Here is a 12,283-nt window from a genome sequence, read left to right as displayed (position 1 = left end):
AATATAAAATTATATATGATGTTGTTACAAACATCCTCACCCAATCCAGAAGTGAGAGTAGAGTACCAAAAGATATAAAGGTATTGCCAGTATATTTCAAAATGTTCTGCTAATTTATATCAGTAACACATGGAGTATGAATTCCCCTACATGCCTGTCTGTTTAATGAAATGCTTTTTCTTTTATATTTGTATTTCTTATCATATAAATCATTTTAAAATTTCTTCTTAATTTTACACTCATTTGCTTTATGTCTTTTCATGTTACGATGTTGTGTACCACTTGTGGGGTTGGTGGTTAGTTCCTTCCTCCTTACTGATTTGTAAATGTTAAAGATTTATTTATTTATTATGTAGACAGCATTCCTTCCATGTATAACCGCACGCCAGAAGAGGACGCCAGATCTCATTATGATGGCTGTGAGCTACCATGTGGTTGCTGGGAATTGAACTCAGGATCTCTGGAAGAGCAGTCAGTGCTCTTAACCACTGAGCCATCTCTCCAGCCCTGTAAATGCGTTTTATACATGGAGGATGCTCACCTTTTTATCTCTCAGAATATCAAACGAAACCTGAATCCTGATTGTGTCTCTGCTTCAGTCAGTGGGATTCTACTCCACAACCCATCCCTTTGTGGCCCTGGCTGTGAATACTGTGGTCTCAGAGGCGCCCTTCTCACTAGGAAATGTTTGTCTGCTCATCTGCAGGCGCCAGGAACTCCGAGAGCTTCGGCTTCTGCAGAAGGAAGAGCATCGGAACCAGACGCAGCTGAACAGCAAGCATGAGATGCAGCTGGAGCAAATGCACAAACGTTTTGAACAAGAAATCAACGTGAGTGAGGGGAGGAGACAGGCCCCGGGGCTCCTGCCTCCATGTTCTCTTCAGGTGAAGGTGTTGTTGGAGGGGGTGGTCGGGTCACAGTGACCCCCAGTTGCACAGGGACACCCTTAGAGGTGGAGTGCCAGGCCACTGTCCTGCCAGGCCAGACAAGGAAACAACTCAGAGAGGTCAAAGAACTTGCCCTGGGCTGGATGGTGATGGCACACGCCTTCAATCTCAGCACTTAGGAGGCAGAGGCGGGTGGATCTCTGTGAGTTCGAGCCCAGCCTGGTCTACAAAAAAAAGAAAGAAAGAAAGAACTTGCCCTGGGGCACACAGCAAAGGGTGGCAGGGCCGGGGCTCACGTCTGGGTCTAATACAGACTCTGAGGTATGAGGCAGTTCTGCTGGATGCCTCTGAGTCTGTGCACCTTCCAGGCCAAGAAGAAACACTTTGACATGGAGCTGGAGAACCTGGAGCGGCAGCAGAAACAGCAGGTGGAGAAGATGGAACAGGATCACAGTGTGCGCAGGAGGGAGGAGGCCAAGAGGATCCGCCTGGAGCAGGATCGAGACTACGCCAAGTTCCAGGAGCAGCTCAAGCAGATGAAGAAGGAGGTGATGGGATGCTGGGGGGCGGGGCGGGGCGGGGGCAGGGCGGGGCCTCTGCTCTGAGGATTAGCCTTGTCTTAGTTTAGGGTCTCTATTGCTCTGATACAACACCGAGGCCAGAAGTAGTTTGGGAAGGAGGGGTTTGTTTCAGTTTACACTTCTCCTGCCCAGTCCAACATCGGGAGGACAGGGCAGGAACCTGGAGGCAGAAGCTGGTGCAGAGGCCATGGAAGGGTCTGCTTACTGGTTTGCTCATCATGGCTTGCTCAGCCTGCTTCCTTATAGAACCCAGGACCACCAGCCCCAGGGTGGCCCCATGCACAATGGGCCAGGCCCTCCCCATCAACCGTCAGTCAGGAAAATGTCCCACAGGCCTGTCTTGTGAGGGCATTTTCTCAATTGAAGTTCTCAGATGACTCTATCTTGTATCAAGTTGATATAAAAATAGCCAACACGGCCTCCTTTCCTAACAGAGGGGCTGCATGGAGCCAATTACCCCAAGATCTTGGGAGCAGCCCCACTGGGATCCTGGTGTCCCAGCCACAAAGCGATGACACTTTAGTCCTTTCTCTGCCTTTTGGATGCCACCTTCCTGTCTTGTTCTTCCTGAGTGGCTTCTGTTAACTTCTTTCACATCCGCTTAGATGAAAGAGAGCAGGAAAGATGAAAGAGATGGTGGCCTCTAAAGTTGGAGGTGCTCTTCCCACAAGGGGAGGCAATGCAGGAGAAGCCCAGCAGATGCTGTCCCCTGTGCTCCGCCCTCTTTTGGTTGTCCTCCTCCTCCCTCAGTTGGAAGTGGGAGGCAAGGACATGCATGGCCCTGAGATGATGTGACCCCGATTCCCAGAGCCATAGCCTGGCAGACTGTGCTCTGCTGGGGACTTCTGCGCCCAGTGCTGGGTGCTGCTGTCTGCTTATTCGCCTCCTTCCTCCTGGGAGTCTACAGAAGGGTGTCCCAGCCCTTAGCTTCCCCAACATGGGGAGGTATGGGCCGCACTTGAGCCCCAGATGCCCTGTGCACAGACAGGGCTGAGACATCTCCCTCCCTCCCCTGGGAAAGCCCCTCGTGTGTGCTATGCAGGTTCCCTACCACTGAGTCACACCAAAGTTCCCAGTTTAGTCTGACATGGTTTTGTTTGAAAGTTTTCATGGGAAGAAGAAGCTTGACATCTGCGTCCTTTCAGCTTCTCAGGAGGACACTGCATTCAGTGTCCCTGGGGCTATTCTTCCAGGCTTGATTGCTGTGGTCTGAGGATGGCCCTCTGCTCAGCAGCAGCTCATCGTAGGCTCACGTTTACTCTCTTTCCAGAATTCTTGGGGTTCCAGTCCCGAGTCCAGTGAACCGTATAGATGTTCCTCACTGACTCACTCGGGGGCACCCCCGGGTTTAAGGCTCCTGCATTTACACAGCGATGTATAACCCGCACACACCTTCTGAGCGCCTTCAGTCACCTCTAGGCCATTCATGGTTTCCCATGCAGCATAACTTCCGTGCAGATGGTCGCTGTACTGTACCGGGAGCTATGGCGAGGGGAAAGTCGGTTCATTAGGTTTCCCAAGGTTTACTCAGTTTGCATGCTGATGAAATTGTGTAATGACTTGTTTCTCAGAGTGTGTCCCTGTCGTGAAGCTGAGCTTATTAAATGGTTCGGAGTTCCCTAGCCCTGCACGCCATATCCCTGGAAGGAACCCTGGGGGCTTCTTAGTTAAAAGCTAGATTGTTTTCTGGTTGGGAAAAAGAGGTGCTGAGATGTTCAGTAACTTCAAGGACGTCACTGCCCGGGAATGCTGCTTATCTGCCGCCTGGTGGAACTCGCTCAACTCGCTCCCCGCCCACCTGCCATTCATTGCACGGCTCTGCCAGAGAGCAGTGCTGGCCCGAAAAGGGTCCCGTGAGGCCTTGGGTCTGCCTCTCTGATGAGTGGCCCCACAGGACTCTGCTTTTATGCCTCTTCTGCCTCCTCCCTCCGTCACCAGATGTAAGAGTGTTTGTTGCTTGTGTCTTCCATGTTTTTAACAGAGAACTCAGAACCTGGGCTCTCTGTCTATTGCTGCTTTAATCTGTCCCCTGGACCAAAGCAGTCAGCTTGTAAAAGCACAGTTCTAAGTCTGTGATAGCTCTCAGGGTCACTGAGCTGGGACAGGGCACCATACTGACACAGAGGCCACGGTGCACAGATACACTATTCATTTAGGAATTTTACGTAAGCCTGTGCCTATCAACTATGAGTCTTCTGTCCCCGACTCTCTGAGACGTTGACCACATCTACCAACATCTGGGGGCGTGTCACAGCTCGGGGATGGAGCTACCTGGTGTAAGGTGACTTCTGCCATGTTTGCTACAGGTGAAGAATGAGGTTGAGAAATTGCCCCGGCAGCAGCGGAAAGAGAGCATGAAGCAGAAGATGGAGGAACACTCACAGAAGAAGCAGCTACTCGTGAGTCCCCAGACTTGGTCACTTAGCCACAGTCATGAAGCAGGGACCCAAATCCTTCTCCCCTTAACTTGCCCAGGCTTGCTGCTTCAATACCCACCTCCTGTTTTGAATGCCTAAATCTAGCCCATCATTCATTGGCCCCGTGGTTATCCTCCCTGATCACCCTTGCACCCCAAGAGTGAGCCCTGGTGTCTCTGGCCAATGCAGCCTGCACCTTAGTCCAGCCTACCTTACTGCAACTTGTTTATATGTCACATCACCTGTCAACCAAGATCAGTCACCTGCCTACTTGGTGCCTAAAGGACATCAAAGTCTTCAGACCTAACTCTGTTATTATGTCCTGAGGAGGAACTTGTCCCTGTCCTGTTTTGGGGCCAGAACTTTTGTTGTTCCTGACCCATCCTTTCCCTCTACTTCTCCATCACCTCCTGAAGCTTGGTACATACACATACACACACACACGCACACATGACACATGCTCCCCACACATATAATACACTGTATAAACACACAACACACACATGTCCCAACACATACCATGCAACATACATATATGTAGAAGGAGGCCACTAATTGGTTCCTGGCTGCTTAGCCCTGAAATAATTACACAGAAACTGTATTAATTAAATCACTGCTTGGCTCATTATCTGTAGATTCTTATTGGTTAATTCATACATAACCCATTTCTATTAAACTGTGTATCGCCACGTGGCTGTGGCTTACCAGCTAAAGTTCCAGAGTTGGTCTCTGGCTGAGCTGCATGGCTTCTCTCTGACTCCACCCTTCTTTCTTTCTGCATTTACTTTAGTTTTCCCCACCTAGCTCTTTCTGCCCTGCTCTGCTATAGGCTCAAAGCAGTCCTTTATTAACCAATGGTAATCACAGCATACAGAGGGGAATCCCAATCACCTCCTTTTTTCTGTTTAAATAAAAAGGAAGGTTTTAACTTTAACACAATTAAATTACGTAAAACAGTTATCAAGCAAGAATTACAGTTACAATATTTATATCTACTTGGTCTTTTATTATAACTAAGGACAACTATAATAAAGACTCCAGGAGAATATAATATTACCTAAGTAAACAGGAGGTACATTATCTTTGAAAGGCTTGAAGAATGCCTATCTATCTGAAATACATCTCTATATCTAGAAAACCTAACTGCAAGCTTCACTATCATGGATGACTATCTATTAACCTATATTTCTTAATTATACATTACATTTTTTTTTGGATTTTTTCTAGACAGGGTTTCTCCTTAGCTTTTTGGTTCCTGTCCTGGAACTAGCTCTTGTAGACCAGGCTGGCCTCGAACTCACAGAGATCCGCCTGCCTCTGCCTCTCGAGTGCTGGGATTAAAGGCGTGCGCCACCACCGCCCAGCTTTATACATTACATTTTTAAATATGCTGGACAAACACAGTACCTTAATCAAGATCAGAAATACATATACACAGTATAACAAAGTTGACCTTAAATTTGTATCAGTAAACCAATACCGTACCAATGCAAATCTCTATAGCACATATATACTAAACATACACCACAGATATACACCACACACACACAGACACATACATATATCCACCCACCCACCCACCCATCCATCCATCCATCCGTCCATATTTCTCCCATCTTTGGACCCGTGTATCTGGCAATGTTGCTGGATCCCCACCATTGTTACAGCTCTCCCAGCTATCCTCCCTGCTTCCTCTTGCTTTCCTGTACTTCTTCTTTCTCTTGCACCAGCAGGTATTGTCGGTATGAAATCCAAATCTGACCCTGTCACCCTTTTTCCCTTCAGCTTAAAACCTTCTCCCTTTGTCCATGAGCTGAGGCCTTCCTCACTGTGCCTGCTGCTGCCTGGCCCTCCCGGCCCCTCCCAGCTTGACCCTACCCTCGGTCCAGCCTCTCACCCCTTGCTGGAATGCTCCTGTTTTCTCCATTGTGGGATCTTTGGACATTCTGCCTCCTGAGCCCTGGGTGCAAGCAGTTGTAGCCCATGTTCACAGATGCTTGACATACGATCTGGTCAAGTGTTTGTGGTACCTTGGGGTAGAAGCTCTTTGGTTTTCCATTTGCAGAAGAAACAAAGCTCAGAAAGGAGATGCTGCAGAGTTGAGGGCAGTGGGGCAAAGTCTAGTACTTGACCTGACTCCAGATTTCCAGTCTTTTCAGTGCCCCTCACAACCTGTCTATTTCTAACCAAATAAAGAAATGGGTTTTTGTGTTCAGTAGTAGCACAGAAAAGGATGACCCTACCCAATAATAATGTATTTTCAATACAGTGAGAAGAGGGTCTTCAATGTTTTACAGAAAGAAATGATAACTGTCTGAGGTGTTAGACATACAAATTCCCCCCAACTCCTCAGTACACAGGCACACATGTCCTGAAACAGCACACTGCATCCGTGCAATGATTTTTTTATGAAGATTTTATTTATTTCTTATGTATACAGTGCATGTTTGCCTGCAGGCCAGAAGAGGGCGCCAGATCTCATCATAGATGGTTGTGAACCACCATGTGGTTGCTGAGAATTGAACTCAGGACCTCTGGAAAAGCAGTCAGTGCTCTTAACCTCTGAGCCATCTCTCCAGCCCACACCTTCACGATTATTATGAGCAGATAACTTTTTTAAACACAGGGCTTGGTGCTGGAGAGATGACTCAGCAGAGAGCACACATATTGTGCAGCCTGCGGACATAACTCCAGTTCCAGGAGACTCGGGGCCCTCTTCTGGCCTCCGCAGGCACGTGTGGTACATACACACACATGCCAGTCAGCACTCAAACACATGAAATAAACAGTTTAAACAAACAAACCAAGGCTGGTGAGAGAGGCAGACAGGCCCTCATCTTCACAGTGAGAGAGAGCGTGTGTGCATGCGCTAAGTTACCCAAGCCTCATTGTCCTTCCCTCAGGACCGAGACTTTGTAGCCAAGCAGAAGGAGGACCTGGAGCTGGCCATGAAGAAGCTCACCATAGAAAACAGGCATGAGATCTGTGACAAGGAGCGAGAATGCCTCAGCAAGAAGCAGGAGCTCCTCCGAGGTAGGGCCCAGAGTCACTCGGGATGACGGAAGTAGAGGCAACCCTCCCTCCCCTGGCCCCTGGGAAGTCAGGAGGGAGGCAAGGATAGCCGTTACCACAGCACACGGAAGCAGCAGCTTGTGTGACCGCCGCTTGCCCCACTGTGTGCTAGTCAGATTTCACCCCGACCTCTTGCTGTCCTCGCCTATAGCTCCCACTATGAGCCTAACGTGTAGGGAGGGACCGCCCTGAGGAGAGTTCCTATGCGTCTTGATCTGTTGACGCTACTCCAAGTGAATTCCAAGCCCAAATGGCTTAGAAGCAACAGAAAGGAAGCCCAAGGATCCAGCAGATCAGTGCCCTCTGAGGATCTGCTTCCTCACAGGACGGTCTCACCCGCATTATCTTCACACAGGTTCTCCCTCAGAGCCCTTCTCGTTTGCCCAGCAGAAAAAAAGGGGTGTTAATGTAGATTTTCCTTAAAAAGTGTCTGTGAAGAACATTTCCTCTTCAGGGTATGCTTGTGTCATTTGGTAGAGGAGGAAGCTGGGGCCTCTGTCCCAGCTCCAGCTGCTCCCTGCCTGCTGACCTGCCGCAGCTCCTAAGCTCCCAGGCTGTGGGGGCTCGTCATCTCTTAGTTTCCTCTGCTCCACTCAGATCAGCCAGTGTGGTTTAATGAGGTAGCCTAGGTGCCCATTCCTCTGAGCCCAGCACCGGGTTGGTCATCAGTCCCAGCAGGAGCCTGATGAGGTGGGGAGGGGGCGGGAGATCTGTCTGGTCTCTGGCCCCGTCCACTCCTTACCGTGTGGGTGGTGTGTCCTCCACAGAGCGTGAGGCAGCCCTGTGGGAGATGGAGGAGCACCAGTTGCAGGAGCGGCATCAGCTGGTGAAGCAGCAACTTAAGGACCAGTACTTCCTGCAGCGGCATGACCTGCTGCGCAAGCACGAGAAGGTAAGGCTAAGGTGGGATGCAGGGCACCCGGGAGGGGCTGCTGTGACTGTCTCCTGGGTGCCCTGCTTGAGGGGCAGAAATCACGGAAGTTGTTTAAGGGCCACAGATGATACAGACGGCTCCTCTGCTCACCCCAATGCCTCAGTGCTGGGCTGCTTGAAACTGCGCCACCCCCAACCCCCAAAAAGAGAAAGAACAGAGAGGGTGATGCTTATTGGCTTGCTGAGGGTTTCTATCCCCAGCACCATCCTGAGTTGAAGATAACAAGCCGCCTCCAGGCTGCCTTGCTTAGCCCGGCTCTGAGGCAGCCCAGTGTAGGGTACGTCCCCTCAGGGACATGTGAGCTCACTGCCACTGCCCAGTATCCAGAATACTGAACTAGATTTTGTTCGCCCAGGAAAATTCAGAATTGGGCTTAGCTGAGTCACACTGTTTTTATGCCATTGTGAAGTCTGAAAACTGTGGGTCAAACCATCAGTAGTCGGGGACACTGTAATATTAAAAGAAAAACAGCAGCAACAACAGAAAAACCAGGGCTGGTGAAATGACTTCGTGGATAAGGGAGCTTGCCACCAAGCCTGATGACCTGAGTTCAATTCCCAGAACCTTCATAGCGGAAAAACTTGTCTTCTGAGTGTCATGCTCATGCCTAACCCGCTCCCGCCCAATAAAATAAGTAAATGTAAAAAGAATTTTAAAGAACAGATAGTGTTGAGCCGTAGACATGAACTGTGAGCTATGCTGTTCTGACTCCCTGGCTCGTGTGCTGAGGTGACCTTTGGCTCCGAAGCACCTCTGTGCCTAGCGTTCCCCTGACCTCGGCCTGGTGTCCCTCCAGGAACGGGAGCAGATGCAGCGCTACAACCAACGAATGATGGAGCAGCTGAAAATTAGACAGCAGCAGGAGAAGGCGCGGCTCCCCAAGATCCAGAGGAGCGACGGCAAGACACGCATGGCCATGTACAAGAAGAGCCTGCACATCAATGGCGCGGGCAGTGCCTCTGAGCAGCGCGAGAAGATCAAGCAGGTGGGGGCTGCACCCGGTAGGCTATGGGGAGTGGTCAAGGAGGGACCCGGTAAGACCTGGTAATGCCATGGAAGGACAGGGTCCTGGGAGGGGATGTGTAAGTCAGTCAGGGCCTGGGAGCTTCAGTATCCCAGGGACTCCTCCCTGGTGGACAGATAGATCCACTCTTGACACTTGTCATGTACGGGGGCTTTTCATGATTCCACACTTTTTTTTAATATTTATTTTTATTTTATGTGCATTGGTGTTTTGCATGCATGTCTGTGAGGGAGACAGATTACCTGGAACTGGAGTTACAGACAGTTGTGAGATGCCATGTGGGTGCTGGGAATTGAACTTGGGTCCTCTGGAAGAGCAGCCAGTGCTTTTAACCACTGAGCCATCTCTCCAGTCCCGATCCCATGCTTTTATGTGCGTGGTGTTCTCTGTTCTCACCCAAGAGCCTCCTTTTGTGTTTTCTATTTGATGTAGGCCCCTGTGATTTCTGTGTATACTGTCCTAGCACATGTCACCTCACCTTGTCTGGTCCCTACCAGTGTGGGGACAGAGGCTGGGTCTCCACTCAGGACAGGAGTTTCAATAGTGAGAGCATAGCCTGAGGTAGGCTGGGCTCTGAGCATTGCTGCCCAGTCCCTGGGAGGGGCCTCACTGACTCAGGCAGAGGCTGGCGAAGCCCTCACCCAGCCACCCAGGTGAGCACCCACAGTACCCTCCTCTCTCTGCAGTTCTCCCAGCAGGAGGAGAAGAGGCAGAAGGCTGAGAGGCTGCAGCAGCAGCAGAAACATGAGAACCAGATGCGGGACATGGTGGCCCAGTGCGAGAGCAACATGAGCGAGCTGCAGCAGCTGCAGGTAATCAGCCCCGAGCCTCAGCTTCCCCAAGGGCTCCACAGCAGACCCACATCCTCGGCAGGCAGCCCCAGGTGCGCCGATTCCAGCCTGCCATACTGCTCCATCTGTGTTACACTGGATAAGCTGTACGACCCTCGCAGACACGCCTCCTCTAAAATAGCCGTAGGGCGGAGGCAGTGGCTCCAGTGTGGCAGGATTGCTGTGTAGACTTGGGGTGACAGAGCTGAAAGTGCCTCACACTCCGGGACCTGAGCTGCCATGTGGTTCCTTTGCTTGTGCGGGAATCCTGGCTTTGGGTGCCCCTGGTGTTTGGCCCCTGGTGTTAGGGATATCAACTAGCAGGAGGTATTTGTCCATCAGAACTTGGCAGACCTAGCACCCGTGTCTGGACAGCAGAGCATCTGAAGGCCCAGTCCAGGATCTGGTACTTGGGGCCCCCTTGTGGCTGATCCAGGCATTGTTGTTCCTGACAGATGAGTCCCAGATTCCATCCTCTATGGCTTTCAGGAAGTGGCTCAGGCCATTGGGCCCAGGTGGAAATTTGTGGAGAGGCAGGGAGGCTCCCGAGAAATGGCCAGCATTGGAGGTTGCCAGGCAGGGACTCTTCCGTGCGGACGTTAGTCAAACACTTGCATTCCTTTCTCAAGGCATTATGTGAATATTGACTGAGAGACCCATGTAAATTGACATGCCTCACACAGTCGGTCACAGCAACAGTGCTGCTCCGAGTATTCCTGATTAGACCACTTTGTAAACTCCCAGAAGCTTTCAGCTTGAGGCTCAAAATAAAACCCTTCTGAGGGTCTCTCCTGCCCCAACCTGAAGGGCCCTTGTGTGGGGATAAAGGTCTTGTCCTTCCTTAGACTGAGTCCCTGCAGGGAGCCAGAGGAGACCTCACTCCTGTCTACCAGATAGATTTCAGGTAAAATTTATGAAGCAGATGACTCACCTCAGAGCGTGCTGTGGAGATGGGGCTAGCCTCAGCCTTGTTCTTTGCCAGGGATCTCTCCTCAGAAAATGACACAAGGCAAGAGATATTATATATTAGTTACATATGTCATGCAATATATAACTAGACAAATGCACAATTATACATATAATTTCTGTAGGTAAATAATTATACACATAGATTTAGCCTGCTTGGGTTGCCATAAAAAATATTGTAGTTAGATACAGTGGCACGCATCTGTAGTGGCATGCACCTGCAGCGGCATGCACCTGCAGCGAGCGGCACACACCTGCAGTGGTACGCACCTGTGGTGGCACACACCTGTAGTGGCATTCACCTACAGCGGCACGCACCTGCAGCGGCACGCACCAGCAGCGGCACGCACCTGCAGTGGTACGCACCTGCAGCGGCACGCACCTGCAGCGGCATGCACCTGCAGTGGTACGCACCTGTGGTGGCACACACCTGTAGTGGCATACACCTACAGCGGCACGCACCTGCAGCGGCACACACCAGCAGGAGGGTGGCTTCAGACCAGGAATTGCAGGCTGCAGTTTATTTATTTACTTATTTTATGCAAATGTATATTGTGAGTTTGGGCACGCCCTGGCACACATGTGCAGTTCAGAGGACTTTTGGGAGCCAGTTCTGTCATCCTTCCAGAGTGGGTTCTGGGGACCAAACTCAGGTCGCCAAGTTGACGATGCTTTGCCCACTGAGTCACCTCACTAGCCCAAAACATTTTTAAAAAAACACAGATGACAGCCAGGCAGTAGTGATGCATGCCTTTAATCCTAGCACTCGGGAGGCAGAGGCAGGTGGATCTCTGTAAGTTCAAGGCCAGCCTGGTCTACAAAGGGAGTTCCAGGACATTCTGGAAAAAAACAGACAACTTAGACAATGTCAGAAGAAAGCCACAGAAGGGTAGGCGGGATGGCTCAGTGTACAGGCCTAACAGTCTCAGTTTGACCCCCCAGAACCATGCAAAGGGGGGAAGTGAGAAGTGACTCCACATGTCCACCATGGCCTGCATGCCCACACATGCCCACACATGCCCACACGATACACACACACACACACACACACACACACACACACACACACACACACACACACACGTACTTGTAGTTGGAGGCCTGTCATTCGTTCCCTGCTGCTCTGACTTGAAATAATCATTTAGAAACTGTATTATTTGCAATACTGTTTGGCCAATAGCTTAAGCGTATTTCTGGCTAACTCTTATATCTTACAATTAACCCATTTCCATTATTTAGTGTTGTTTTTTTTTATTTTTTATTTTTTGGTTTTTTCGAGACAGGGTTTCTCTGTGGCTTTGGAGCCTGTCCTGGAACTAGCTCTTGTAGACCAGGCTGGTCTCGAACTCAGAGATCCGCCTGCCTCTGCCTCCCGAGTGCTGGGATTAAAGGCGTGTGCGCACCACCGCCCGAGGTTTAGTGTTTATATTTTATTATGAGGCTAGTGGCATACCTGCAAGGTTCTAGCACATCTGTCTCCTGCAGGTGGCTACATGGCGTCTCTCTGACTCTGCCTACTCTCTCTATCTCTTTCAGCCTGGTTTTACTCTGTTAAGCCATTGACCGAACTCA

General features: G+C 50.3%; 1 protein-coding gene across 1 annotated transcript in view; it reads left to right on the top strand.

The window, feature by feature from the left end:
* Positions 1-12,283, top strand: part of Stk10 (serine/threonine kinase 10) — a 94,424-nt gene that overhangs the window by 75,644 nt on the left and 6,497 nt on the right. The window contains exons 11-17 of the mRNA XM_075941364.1: positions 707-830; positions 1,256-1,435; positions 3,775-3,867; positions 6,789-6,918; positions 7,725-7,849; positions 8,688-8,876; positions 9,602-9,727. Coding sequence (XP_075797479.1) covers positions 707-830; positions 1,256-1,435; positions 3,775-3,867; positions 6,789-6,918; positions 7,725-7,849; positions 8,688-8,876; positions 9,602-9,727 — 967 coding nt within the window. The remainder of the gene's footprint in view (positions 1-706; positions 831-1,255; positions 1,436-3,774; positions 3,868-6,788; positions 6,919-7,724; positions 7,850-8,687; positions 8,877-9,601; positions 9,728-12,283) is intronic.

This window comes from Microtus pennsylvanicus, chromosome 11 (genome assembly GCF_037038515.1).
Source record: "Microtus pennsylvanicus isolate mMicPen1 chromosome 11, mMicPen1.hap1, whole genome shotgun sequence".
NCBI lineage: Eukaryota > Metazoa > Chordata > Mammalia > Rodentia > Cricetidae > Microtus > Microtus pennsylvanicus.
Note: the sequence above shows the minus strand (reverse complement) of the source record. Positions and strands in the feature narration are given on the sequence as shown.